Genomic DNA, 13821 nt, shown 5'->3' with positions numbered 1-13821 from the left:
ACCATGGGATCAACCTGGCAGAGTCCAACACTTGTGACCACTCCCAAAGCTTCAGAGTCTGGGGAGTTGCATGGGGTGGTTTTTTGGTTGTTTGGTTGTTTTTACTGTTTTCACCTTTCTGTCTAGGAACATTTTCACATCTCTGTGGCTGTCCTGTAAAGCAGCAATATTTATTGGTGCCTCCTTGAGGCACATAACTGACTTAGGCTGAGGGTTATAAAACCTACATTAAGAACAAACATCATAGAGTGTCATAAAAACATCTGCGTCCAATTTCGTGCAGAGATCAGTGAGGCCAATAATTATTCATGGACTTCGGTGGTTTTTCATCAGGGTGTAAAACATGGCCCCTAATGTTTAATTCCCAGAAATGGGCAGACAGAAAAATGTGAAATGTCTCGGGGAATTTGCAAATGGCCTTTGTTGTGAAATAACACAAGCATAGGTGCCACCGAGGATCTTGCGTCTTGCAACAGTATTTTGCTGCTTGTTAAAAGCAGGCAAAACAAAAGCCAGAGCAGCAAAGCTGGCACTTCTGACAGCCGGAGTCAGTCCGGATGAGCTTTAGTCAAAGAAATAGTTGGAAACAAAGTGGTAACTTGGAGCATACCAAATCCTTTGAAGAGGTCCTGACCGCAGCTGGGTGGAGTTCTGGAAACACCCTCGACTTCCACTCAGAACCATGGTTGTTACTTTTCTCTGTAAAGAGGGAATTTTGTCTTGGGCTGTAGATAGCCCAGTAGCAGACATAGCTGAAAGACGTCGGTCAGCTCCTTGGCTATGCTGCAGGATTCCTGCACGACTTTTGGCCTGTCATTTAATGGCTCGGTGTCCCTGTAACTGAGGATGTGCACGTCTTTTCCATGTCATGTTCTCTGCTCTCGTAAGCAAGAGCAGCAAGCTTTCTGATAGTCCTTTGAGCAGTGCTACCTAACATAATCTTTGTTGTAATAAAAAACGACATTTTCTGAAGCCTGACCCTGTCTGTACACTTGCCAGCCTCCTTGTCACTCGTGCTGCAGCATGAGGAGGTCTGTGAGGTGCTGTCGGTAGGCATGGTGCCACCCTGAAGGGCAGGAACGATACCACACCTGCCAGCCGGCCACGTTGCGGTGAGGCTGCCTGATGGCATCCAGAGGTGACTGCAGCCTGGTGGGGCTGTCAGCCTGTTTCTGAGCAAGGCTAGGGTTGTATAGAAGATATTGGAAGGAAAATCTGACCCTCCCTCAACAGAAGCACGATTTTCCACTTTACAGGTAGAATGGGGGGAGAGATTGGTAGCTTGGTTTTGGTTTGCCTTTTTTCCTTCAAACCCCAGAGACTTGAACACTGAGGTAGTGTGGGCTTCTGAAGAAGAACAATGAGAAAACTGTCACAAAACTTGGTTTTGTACAGTTTAGAAGATCACTGGAGCTTTGCATATGGATCATAAAAAATAAAATGAAAACTTAGAAAGCTAAAGGACAATCTCAGGTAGTGGATGTTCCTGTGAAACCAGGCAGCTCTCAGGTTCTTTCCCAGCCACGAAGCTCCCCCAGATGAAGCCCAAGCCCTGCGGAAGCCTTCAAACTCCCAAGGAGAACTTGTCTGGCATGCCCAAGCTGTATGCCATACAGATCTTGAATGCCCTCAGAGGAGCACACCAGTCTGTGGGTAATGTTGTGCTTGGAAATCACTTCTGGAATTACTAACAGAAAGTTTAATTGCCACTTTAACTACTAGTGAAACAGTTTGTAGGGATAAATACTGCATTTGTTAGACCAACTTGTGTATCTGGAAAGAAGCAGAGGAACTTCTGAGCATACAGCCCCTTCTTGAAGTCTGAAATGCTGGCAGCGACCTGAGGAAAGGTTGGGGAAAAGATTTTCAGGGTTTTACAGTGATTACAGCAATGAAGTCATGTAGTTGTTTGTTGATGTCACTTTACTGTCATACATAAGGACAAAATACAATTGTAGCATTCTGTGTTTTCCATAGCTTTTCACAGCTAGCAATCAGGTGCTGCCATTTTCCTCCCATTAAACTCGATGGCGAATGTAAAAATGTATTTAAAGAATTTGAAATCAGAGTGTACGTGTTACTGTTTAAAATGCACAAAGTTGGTACCTTTGATAGCAGTGAAAATCCCAGGTGACACTATGCCTTTTTAATCTAATTGATCTGATTTGGTTGATCAGAGAGGCGACCTTAGCCTCAGCAGCTGCATGTTTCTGATTTGGTTGCTGTAACGCGGGCATCAAGGAGTCCCAAAGCCTCCGGCTGTACCCCTGGCGGTTGGTCACCGTTTACTCTGGTTGATTCGGGGATCGCAGGGAGAAGATGCTTTAAATGGGTTTCATGTGCGGTATCAAAGGGAACGTGGTCTGTGTCAGAGTGCTGGCTGTTTGAGGTGATCTGATTCATCTTGCTTTATAAACGTAACTGCCTGCTGAGATGGCAGCGTGAAAAAAAGTGGCCAGATTCAGAGGTTGGTTAAATATTCCCTTTCATTACTTCAAGGTGTCCTTAGTTGTCTGAAAACCAAAAAGATCCAACAGTCCGCGAGGATATCCTGACATTTCAGCTCTTGGATCTTATCTCGTGCCATTTTGTGACAGTGAAGCAACACGTTCTGGGATTTCCCGTGCCAAGGGGCTGGCAGCGAGGGCTGGCCGAGTGCTCCTGGGCCACTTGCAGCCCACCCCACAGCCACGACAGGGGTGTTGCTGGTGGGGTTGGTCAGGGACGGGGCCGCTGTTTGCCCACTCGCTACCACCAGGAGATTGTACCGAGGTGGATTGCCGTGCACGCATTGTTATGGTCCTCCTCTGTGAACTCAATGCCACTTGAGTCTACAGCAGGACTTGAGAGTATTCAGGCCACAATGCTGTAAGATGTGGGTTAGGATTTTCAAATCTCCTTACGACAGTTAGACATCGTTTGGGTATATAGCCTGGTAAGAGGTTTGGGGGTCAATACCTCAGGATAACGATGATGATTATTTAGAAGGGCAGGGGCACTACAAAGTACTCATTCTCCTGCTGATTTTTTTCTGGGTTTGGGGTACACATGAGGCTTGCAGTGAGCTCCACTTCACATGTTAAAAAATAAAAAATATTGTATCCCTGGAAATTCTTCTCTGGGAGTGTCATCTGCAATGCCGTGTACCTGTGTTTGCGGTCAGGAGTGGACTGAATTATAAACCAAAGGCATCTGCTCACTGACAAGTGTCGGTTATCCCAGAGTGTCTCTCGAGCTGGATACCTTTTTCTCGGTAAGCAAAAAACTTAATTCAGACAAGCAAATGGTTCAACTGGGGTGAATTCCTCTCACTGATACTGAATTAACTGAGATCCTTACAAAGGGCAGTGAGCCCTAATAACAGTGCGTGCTGTTCTGGGCAGAGCCACCTCGCGGCCTACCTCACGCTCAAGCTGCCGTTGGCACCTCTTGGGGCCGAGCGATGGCACGGGGCTGTGGTGAGCCCCTGGACTCGTGTCATGCTGCTTCTCTGCTCACATGGGGTCTTGTCAGCGCCTCTGATAAGCCTCTGATCAAAGTTGCTATTGAAGTTTCCCAGCATTAAATGAAACCCTGTTTTACGAATTTAAATTTCTCTTTCTGGCCTACTATCAACTTCCCTTTCTCACAGTGCTGCGCTATTTTACTTCTGCAGAAGAATCTCTGCAAAATTTTCATTGGATGGCCTTTTATTTTATTCTATTTTTACAGCAGCTTGGGTGAAAACATTTTCCACAAAAAGGCTGAATACTGGCTGCAGAGGAGAACAGAGTCCAGCTGACGGGCAGTCTGCTGTTGATTCAAAAGTAGAATAAGAGCAGGATCTGTGTAAAGGAACGAGGGCAGCAGAACAAGCGAAACCAAAGTTTTCAATGGTCTTGGTGTCTGGGGGTTTTGAATGTTTTTAATCCCTAATCACCTTCTTCCCTCTGCAGTAGAGCTGCACTTGGTATGAAGTGCGGGAGCAGAACCATCCCGGCAGGCCGCTGCCAGCAGGACAGGCAGCGGCCATGTTGTGCCCTCATCTCCCCCTGCGGGGCTGTAATTTTGATTGTTCTCTGCTCAGCTACCAGGTCTATGAAACTTGTAGGAGCAGACTTTTTCAATTTTCACTCCCCTTGCCTCTTTTCAGATGTGGTGGAAATTGGCCAGCAGTTAGTGAGGGGTAAGACACAGCCCGCAGGGTCTCCTTGGGTTAACACCCAAGAACACTCTCATCAGCCAGGCTTCCTGTTTGAATGCATAGCCTGGAGTTTGAACGACCCTTCATCTAAAAATTAACTGTCCTTTTACAGGCAGGTTGTATGTGCTTTTACATCACTGCTGCTGTTCAACAGCTACACCTTTGCTTGCAGGGCTGTTGATGATGAGTAATGAAATACTTTCACTCTTCTCTTCAGCTGTGCTGGTTTGGGAAAATTAGGAGCAGCAAAACAAACCAATGAGTGAACAAAAACTTCAGTAGTGTGGTGTATTGCTTAGTATTAGAGATGTGCAAAAGAGGAATAACCAGGGGGAATGAACTGGAACTGAATGACTGAGGGACTGGTGTCTCATAAAGACTTAGTGTAAAGATGTTCCTGTCCTATAAAGCCTCTAGAACCGATACAAGAAGCGAAGTGGATGATGGCTTTGGGAGAGAGGATTTCGGTTTTATTGGAAAGAAGATGAAAGTATCCTGGACCCCTTAAATTAGTGTTACCTGTTTGGCTTTAGAGTCAGGGATTTGACCTTTCAGGTATTTTTGAAGTGAAGTCAGAAATCACATTTAAGATCATCCAGGCCCTGCTCCTTGCCAGTACAAGATTTGTTCTTTTCAGTCTGTATTTATTTCCTCCAGTCATACAGTGATCACTTCTCTTTTTTGAATGAATTCCTTCAGTAAATGTTCATATTCTAAACCAGCCTCCTCAATTTCTCTTTTTAATTTGCTCTAGGGATGAATCCTAAATCCTTACCTGCAGTTCAGGATAAGAAATGTGAGTAATGGAAAAGAAAGACATTTTTGCAAAATGAGGGACCGTGTTCGTCTGATGCAATTTTGTTTAAAATTCAGTGTGTTACGTTGTGTTTCTGTCATGGCTTCGTTTCCTCTCTTGTCTCTCTTCTTGGGAGAAGAGAAGCAGGAAAGAATTCCTTCAAAGCCAGCTTTCCTTTGGCAAGCTGCCCGAACCAGCGCTCAGCTGCCTGGAGGCCGAGCCCCGTGGGCACCCAGGCACTGACTTCCACCTGGGAGCTCCTGCCGTATCTGTCCGGCTGCAGATGTGAGGAAGGAAAAGCAGGTACCGAAGGCAAATCAAGCGAAAGTCAAAAGAAATTCAGTCTCTTTGGTGTCACTCCATGTATCCGAGCAGGGGAGAAGATGAAAGGCTCTGTGTATGCTTCAGTAGCCTTCTCTTTTCTTGTTCCAGGTATCAGTTTGCCCCCCAAGGAGCAGAGGCACGGGGAAGCTGTGACTAGTTACTCTTGTTTGTTTATGTTCATTTTGAAGAGATGTGAGCGGAGCTGTGTGCTGCTTACAGCGAAGGAAATAGGTCTCAGGGGAACAATTAATTTTTCTTGGCTATTTCTGAGCCAGGTGAAACCATAAAATGAACCTGTGTCCTCCTCATTGTCTAAAAGGGAGGTATTTATTTATTTTACATTTTAATGCACCGCTGACAATTTATGGTGTAAGCCTCAATGAATTTTTAATAGAGAATTGATAGAAGGAAGGTGTATAACATGGGAGATTAATAGAAGAGGTTATCGGATGTGAAAAAGAAAAGGAAGAAAATGACAGAGAGCTGATATTTTAATTAACTGCTCCCTGCCTGTGTTGTGATCCCAGAGACACGAGGACTGAGTGCCAGAAGGTGAATCTGGTTGAAAATAAAGTGATTCCAGTTCTGCATTAGAGGTGAGAAATGAGACAGGACTTCAGTATAATTGTACTTTTAATAATCTGGGCTGCTGTTTGCAACGCAAAGCAGAGTTTATTTTAATTAAGCTAGTCTGGGGGGCCATGACCTGATGCATTGGAGAGTAATAATGACAATAACAAAATATATTGTTTAAAATATAAAAGCAGTAACATAAGAAACGGTAGACATAAATATAATCGCAGAAAGGCTTGAGGGCTTCCCCCCACCCCTTAATCGTGCTCTTTTGGGAGATCAGACAGTTTAGGTTCAAACAAAGGACCAAATGTGCTTTTATCCTGCTGATGGATTTGGCGCGGGCCTGTCCCACCTTCGGTGGGCATGCGGGCAGGGCTGACCCCTCTCTCTGTGGTTGGGCCGCTGCAGATGGGGCTATACACAGCATTTTGCAAAGGGGAGCTGCACTCAGGGAGCACGTTCACACCCTCGGAAAGACGCCCTGGGACTGTCAGTAATGCATTTCTCCCCCTTTTGTGAATCCTGGCAATCTATTAATTGCGCTGCCCAAGAGCAGCGTCAGGGGAACAAAGCAATCAGTGCCACCATCTGGCGCGAGCAGGTTGGCCGTGTTGAAGGGGATGGATGCCTGTTACGCTCCTTTCTGTTGCTGACCCTCGCTCACGCTTGTGTCCACATGTCCTGGAATAACAGGTCAGAGCGTTAGGCTGGTGGGGAAAGGGTGGTTTAGTCAGAGGTGGAAAACTAGTTGTGTCGCTGTTTGGTCCTATTGGGAATGAGTCAGTGGAACAGAGATTTCTAATGAAAAGCAAGACTTGACGGTAACGAGAGACCTAGTATAAAACTAAATATGCTTTAAAATGAAGTTTCTTATATCTCTAGTGTTATGCTAGTCTCTGATACCTGGGTAAAGACACTCTTGCTTTGTTTGTAGGTGCCACAGCCTTCCCCTAACAGCAGCTGCTGGTACTTCACCCAGTCAGCTTCACAGCAGGCACGGGTGCTCTGACTTTTCTTATACGTGCATATCCCCTCAGTATCTGCTCTGAGCTTCTGACCATTACGTGTGTCAGATTAATTGAATTAAACTCCCATTAAATACATCAGAAGTGACCCTTGATAGCTAATGGTACAAGTTTCGGTTTTCTATGCGGAGGTGTTCAGGAGGTCTGTTCCCTCTGATAACGGGTGTGCAATGTCTCAGGAAGATCAAACTGGTTTCTTACTATGACTGATCTCTTGTAAAACACTTGACCTCTACATTTTTTTCACAGTATTAGTTCACAATATCTGGTTCTGAAAGACTGAAGGGCAGATCGTCCATTTTATTCAGACTCTGGCTCATTTAGCAGCGGAAGGGGAGTAAATGTGTGTTCTCTTTATGAAGTGCATCCTGAGAGATTGTACAGCTGCTTCATGATGTTCTGCAGTGTTTTCCTGCTGGATGCTTGTTCAGGAAAGCTGCATGTTTCGTGTATTAGAAAATGAATGCTTGGCTTCTGCCGTGTAAACCTCTCCAGTACCTCACACAGCAATGCTCCTCGTTTCCTCCATAGACACGTGGCCTATATTCAATGCAGCTCCCTCCCTGACAGCAGCTGAAAAAATAAAATAAAATCAAACCCTGGAGGGTTATTTGTAGTGTTTAATGCTTTGAAAATGTTTGCTGGAAGAAGTACTGACGAAGCTATGATGCGTACACATGACTTCTGTAGGAATAGGTATCCAGCTCAAACCTCACCATGAGGACAGTCAAGTGGTGGAACAGATTGCCCAGGGAGGTTGTGCTACCTCCATCCTGGGAGGTTTTTAAGACCAGGGTGAGTGAAGCCCTGAGTAACCTGGTCTCACCTTAGGCTGGCCCTGTCTTGAGCAGGAGGTTGGACTAGATGACCTCCTGGGGTCCTTTACTACCTGTGATCCTATTAGGCTGTGAGCAGCTTTGCAGAGGGAAGAAACAAATCTTCTCCCTGCCACCACTTCCTATATGAATTGACAGGTCGATTGATGGGCTGTTTGGTCCAGTTCCTCATAGAAAAGCAATTAAAGTCACCATTGCAAAAGGCAGTGAGTGACTGGTGACCACATGGGCACTGAGGCCAAGAACTGAACGGGCCAGATATCTGCAGGCTGCTTGCTTTCTGCTGCAGTGAAAAGATGTTCACGTGTCTTACAGGGCACAGTGTGCTGTGCCACCGGCACAGAGGAACAGACCTGTTAATTGCTTGAGCTCATGCCTTGCATCTTTTTAACACCCTAAATTAATGCAAGCAAAGCAAAGAGCATCGAGTGGTTGACATTTAATGAAATGGTTTTTTATTGTTTGAAGGAGTGCTTTATGATCGTCTGCTGTGGTGACAGATGTACTAAAAAAGCCATGAATAGACTGCATAGATGAAAACATTGTTACTTAGATTGTAGTACTCCGAAGGCAAGACTTGTTTGTCTTAGCTGTCTGTAAATAATGCAACACACTTTCAGTTCCATATAGGCAGCAGCATTTTGTAGTAAAAACCCTAGATATTTATTTTGATAAAAAGCATCCCTGGTTTTTGACTGCTTGGAAGAAGACAGAAAAGAGTTGGATCTGTTTTAAGTAAAGGACAGATAAGAGTTTTAGAGAAGAGAAACACCCACCTTTGATACCTGTCTGACTCCATCATGGAGGGGCAATGATGAATGTGAAATGAATCCTTGATACAGGGAATTCGCTATTGTTCTTGGTGGGATTGGTTGCAACGAAGGTGTTCTGCTCTGCTTATATTCACATCCTTTTTTTTTTTTCTTGCAGCAAAGAAAACGTGTGCTGAGTCAGATTTCACTTGTGACAATGGCCACTGCATCCCAGCCAGGTGGAAGTGTGATGGGGAAGAAGAATGTCCTGATGGGTCAGATGAGTCAGAAGCAGCATGCAGTGAGTAGCACAAAAGCCTGGTGTTTCTCTGACACATTGTTTTACCAAAGCATAGAGTGTTATGAAATCGAAGGTATTATTCCTAACGCTTGCAGGATGATGTTAAAACTTTTGCTTCTCTTATAACAGAAATAAAAGAGACAAAAGGTTTGGGTCATTCGAATCAGATGGCTTCTAAATGCTCAGATGTACCAGTTTTCCAGACAATGATACACATAGAACTTTACAGTGTGTATTTCTTTTTGTAATGGAATTGAAAACATTTCTAGCTCTATTACAGTTTGTCTGGTTGTAGGGCTCATGATCAGCAGTGGTGCATGAAGATTCATGATGAATCTGCTCACTAAAGAGAACACTTCTAAGAGCTAAGAGCACCAAGGTGGATCAGAAGCTATTATTTAGTCCTATGCCCACAAGGTGTACCATTCCTCCCTGGAGTATACACTTACTAGTCCGTAAGGCTGCCCCATGAGTCATATAAGGTCAGAATCAAACACCATGAAATCTGTGCACCTGGGATCAGGCCTTTTGGAAACCCAGATTTGCAGCATTTTGCATGGTAGCATCTTGGGATTCATCACTGCAGACAGCACTTCTGTCTTCCCAGAGAAACTTTGCAATCTTGGAGCTTTGTGGGTGGGTTTGTTGTTTTTTTGTTTGGTTGTTTTTTTGCCTTTGAGAACAAATGAAGAAAAAAGTAACAGATTAAAGATGAACAATGTGAAATAACTAAAGCTGAGGGTAAATATAACAGAAGTTTGGTGCAGGTAACACCTTTTTAAAATATCTTGATTCAGTAAGTAAAAGGACATGCTTGATTTTTATGTAGATCATTTAATCTTGTTCTTTTCACTCTCTGAGGAGGCCCATCCACTCTCTGTTTTCTGGAACTGTGGAGGGTCGTCTGGTGCTGAGTTGAAGGGAATCCCAGGAATATTTTAATGAAAACGTTAGCTATTATGTAAACTTTTATTTGTGTGCTTGCTTACATCTGCAGATTTTTTCTTGGGCAGACCAGGAAATTTAAACAAGCCATTCTATTGAATTTCCAGTCATGTACTTCACAAATAAATTCCCACGAGTCAGAAGCAGTGCTGGGGGAAGTGTTTTATTGGGCTTCACCAGAATGTGGCACATAGAGGGCTTCACAAATAACTATGCTTTTTTTTTCTTGTGATCCTAGTACTAGTTCTCCCTAATTAAGAAAGATAAACGAGCTTCTCTTTTGCATAAAATGAATGGAATCATTTTTGCAGCCATATACAGGCTACAGAAAAAATTACCTCAGTAACTACATTAATATATTTATGTACTGTAACTGGTGGTCTTTCACCCTGCATCATCCTTAGTCAAAAGCTATCTTATTAATGCTGTTTCCACTACCTGATTGCGTGGAGAGGGGCTGCATAACTAAGCAGCTCCGTTCCCTATAGTCAATGTCTGTAAATCTCTTGTCAGAGGCCATAGCATGGATGGGGTGTGGACCATGCAGTGTTAAGTTCCCCGATGATTTTTCTTGATCATCTTTCATTCCTTTTTGTAGTCGTTTCACCTTCCAATTTTCCCCCACTTATGTTCTTTCTCTGGGGAAATCATCTTTAAAACTTAAGTATTGTAAAGGGTACTTGACCTGAGCATTTGATTGGTACAGTATGGGACTGCCCTCCTGAGAGGAAAATCGTTTGTTCAGTTTTGTGTGATTTTCTGCTTGAAACCTACTAAGAGACTGAAGTCTGCATTTCTGCAGTGGTTCTTCTCTTCAAATAGTATCAGGAAAATGATGGCCCTTGAAATGTGTCCCTGCTGCTAATGGGAGTAGGCCAGTGGCACCTTGATGCAGGGAGAAATCTGGTCCCATGCCGTAGAGTGCTGCAGCAGGTTGATCAGGAATTTGTTGTAAAAGTGACAGTACCTGAATGGGCCACTTCTTGATTTGGTTTGGTTGGTTTGGTGGTGGTTTGTTTTGTTTTCATATAAGAGTTTTCAAAGCAGGTCAAAGACTATGACATGTAATTATGACCTATAGCTATGGCATTTTTCTTCATAGAAGATAACGTCCATGTCTACGAGTCAGGAAGGGTCTCTGGGCTTTCAGGTAAAATTGGCATGAGTGAGAGCTTTTCTCTGTTGAAACCAGAACTTTCTGAAGCTCTGGCCCTCTCTGTTACTGATAAAGTGGTCACTTAGGACTTGGCTGTTGCATGTTTTTCCCATCTGGAACAAGATGGCCCTGACCCACAGTCCCAGTTTTCAACAACGGAAGATAAAGCTGACTCTTATCACTGAGCAGGGCCTCTGGCACGTGTTGAACTGGTCTGATTTTACTCAGTAATGTTCTTCCATTGTGCCAGCCAGTTCTCTGCACTGTTAGAGTGCCCGGCTAAGGGTAGGTTGAATTATACTTTCCTTCTTCCTTTTATTTGTGTATAGCTGTCTTAAGCAGATTTGCCATGCTTTGTCTCAGCATAAGATATTTAATTTTTGTTATGAATTTGTGTGATGGATGCAAGATCTCTGTCTCTAAGTTCGTAGGGTACTTAGTACATGCCTATGTCTGACTTGTGGCCGGCTCACAAGAGAAGCCGGCATTTCTTTCTGTACCAGTTAAAAGCTTGCCTTCTAATCTTAAAAGTATCTGCAACTGGAGTTCTGGAACTTCACTTGTTTTATAGGATTATTCAGATCTGAGGTTCACACTTAATCAGATGAAGATCAAGTACTTTTAATCTTATGGCTGTTGATAGCAATAGGCTTTAATTTGCATGGTAAGGACGTTCTTCCCAGATGTTTTATATCCTTGTCAGAGTACGTGTCATCTCAAAGGCTGATCCGATCTGCTCTGTAAGGAACCAGAATCAACCTGATAATGCATAAGCACTGTGCTGGTTGTGAGGTTAATTCACATATGTTTGCAGATCTTCCTACTGCCACTGGTCACGACAGCAGTGAGTGATAAACTTGGACTGTTAAGCAAAAACTGGAGTGTTATGCTTTGCTTTTAACATGTACCTTCAAAGTAAAAGGCCTAGCTCTTTGTAAGTGTAAATGCCCTATCAGGGCAAGGAAAAAGCTGTAATGGCAGACAGAAAATCTGGTGAGAGGCAGCATGTATACTGGGCAGTCTGAAAGACTTTATATAAATGGTCCTTCCCTCCAATCCTATCTTTTTTTTCCTCCCTGATGAAAGCAAGGCTGAACTTTCTCCCTCTTGTTGAGAAATGACTGTAGGCCCCTATGACAGTCTCATTTTCCTGTTCAGAAATGCAGCACAGCCCTTTGGAGGAGTCTGCGCTGTGGAGTTTCCCTAGGGAAGGGGCAGGTTGGGAAATGGAGATTTCTTTCCTCTGGCAAGATCAAACTGCTTTATAAAATCGATTGCTTTCGGACAGGCCACGTAATTGCCAGCATCTCTGCCAGCTTCCAGGTTTATTCCTCGATTAATGCAGCACTGGGACATTGTCCATAGCCCATTTGAGCTGGGGAGGTTAAGAGCATTGAAAATGCTGACTGTTGCATTTTAGGAGTATTTCCAGCTTAGAAAGTGATCAAAACAATGCAGTTCCTCTCAGCACCTAGCCACATCCTAAATGGCTTTTTATTTTCTGGATGCTTTTGTAGTGCCTTCTTTTTTAATACCCTTTGTGCTCTCTGTTTGTTACAGATACTTAGTTAAAGATAAAAGTTTGTGGTGTTTTGTTTTTTTTTTTTAGCTATACCACCTCTGCCCCCCAAGAAACAAACAAACAAGCAAAACTACTTAGTTTGCTGCTGGCTTTTTCTGTTTCCCAGATTGCTGTAGTTGCTTGGCTTTGTACCTAGCAATATCCTCTCTGGGGATGTTACCCATGCCCAGGTTTTCACAACAGCATGACCTGTCTCATGTCCGTAGATAAAATGGCATCACAGCTTGCTTGGCTTCTGTTCAACCTATAATGTCCAGGGTCTTTTCTGCTATCCATACAATTCTATTTTATTTTTTTAACAGCATTTTATTCAAGCCACTGAATGTGGCTGACAGCAGTAGCTATAAGGATTTCTCAACTGGTGGGATCTATAGGGCTTCTCCTTGTTGTGGGTTTTGGTGCAAGATGAAGATTGATCAATTTCTAGCACGGGTTGATTTTGGAGAAGGTGGTTATTTGGGCTTTTAGTTTGAAGTGGGTTATTACAAAAAGAAAAAGCAGTTTACATTTCTTCATCTTTTCTGTGAGCTAGATCCTTACCCTAAACATGGTCTTACCATCCATAGGTTTGTCCAAGTGAATTATTCATGTAACAGCAAGTATCACCACTAAACCTCAGTGTTCTGCCATCTGTCAGTTTTCAGTGCTATTATCTGGCTGCAGAATTTATTTTGTTTCACTTAATTTATATTAAGGCTTCAAAAAAAAGTGTCCCTTTTCTGTGAGCTGATCTATTAATGTACATATTGTGGGCTGGATCTCTTTCTGAAGTCATCATTAGAACATAATGATGGGAGAAATTGGGAAAAAAATGGATCATTTTATTTTGGTTTTGTTTGTTTTTGTATGGAGACAGAATGAGCCCCTAAATCAGGGGAAGCAAAACCATGAGAACTCAGCGATTAGTGCTATCCGCAGAGGGCAGAAGGGACAAAATTCACAATTTAAGAGGTTGCATCGAATGAGGCTGGGGGAGGGAGGAGGAGGAGGAATTTAATATTAAAGAGAGGAAAGTTATTTTGAGAGACATAAGAAATGAAAAGAAATGGGATGCTGGGTGAGATGTAGAACAAAGAAATGCCATTTAGCTGTGCAGTGCCACAGCTCCTGGTGGGGAATGGGAAGGGTTAGTACATTGGCATGTCACGTTCCAGCCAGGTCTTCTTTGACGAAGCCTTTTTAGATTCAACGACTGCCTAACTTTCAGGAGGCCTCAGTTCAGGAAAGGTTGGCTGCATGTGTGTAAAGCAAATGAACCACTTTGGCCTTGCAGGATACGTACCAAGAAAACAGCCAGGGGAGATGCAGGCTTATCCTCTGTTTAACATAAGCCATTGCTGCTTCT

At 43.6% G+C, this 13821-nt stretch overlaps 1 protein-coding gene across 2 annotated transcripts in view; it reads left to right on the top strand.

Annotated features, from left to right (window-relative positions):
- LRP8 (LDL receptor related protein 8) overlaps positions 1 to 13821 on the top strand; it is a 171163-nt gene that overhangs the window by 95404 nt on the left and 61938 nt on the right. For both annotated transcript variants that reach the window (XM_040565447.1, XM_040565448.1), the window contains exon 3: positions 8671 to 8793. In XM_040565447.1, the coding sequence (XP_040421381.1) occupies positions 8671 to 8793 (123 nt within the window). The remainder of the gene's footprint in view (positions 1 to 8670; positions 8794 to 13821) is intronic.

The sequence above is a fragment of the Cygnus olor genome, chromosome 8, assembly GCF_009769625.2.
Source record: "Cygnus olor isolate bCygOlo1 chromosome 8, bCygOlo1.pri.v2, whole genome shotgun sequence".
Classification (NCBI taxonomy): domain Eukaryota; kingdom Metazoa; phylum Chordata; class Aves; order Anseriformes; family Anatidae; genus Cygnus; species Cygnus olor.
This window is presented reverse-complemented; position numbering and strand designations above follow the sequence as displayed.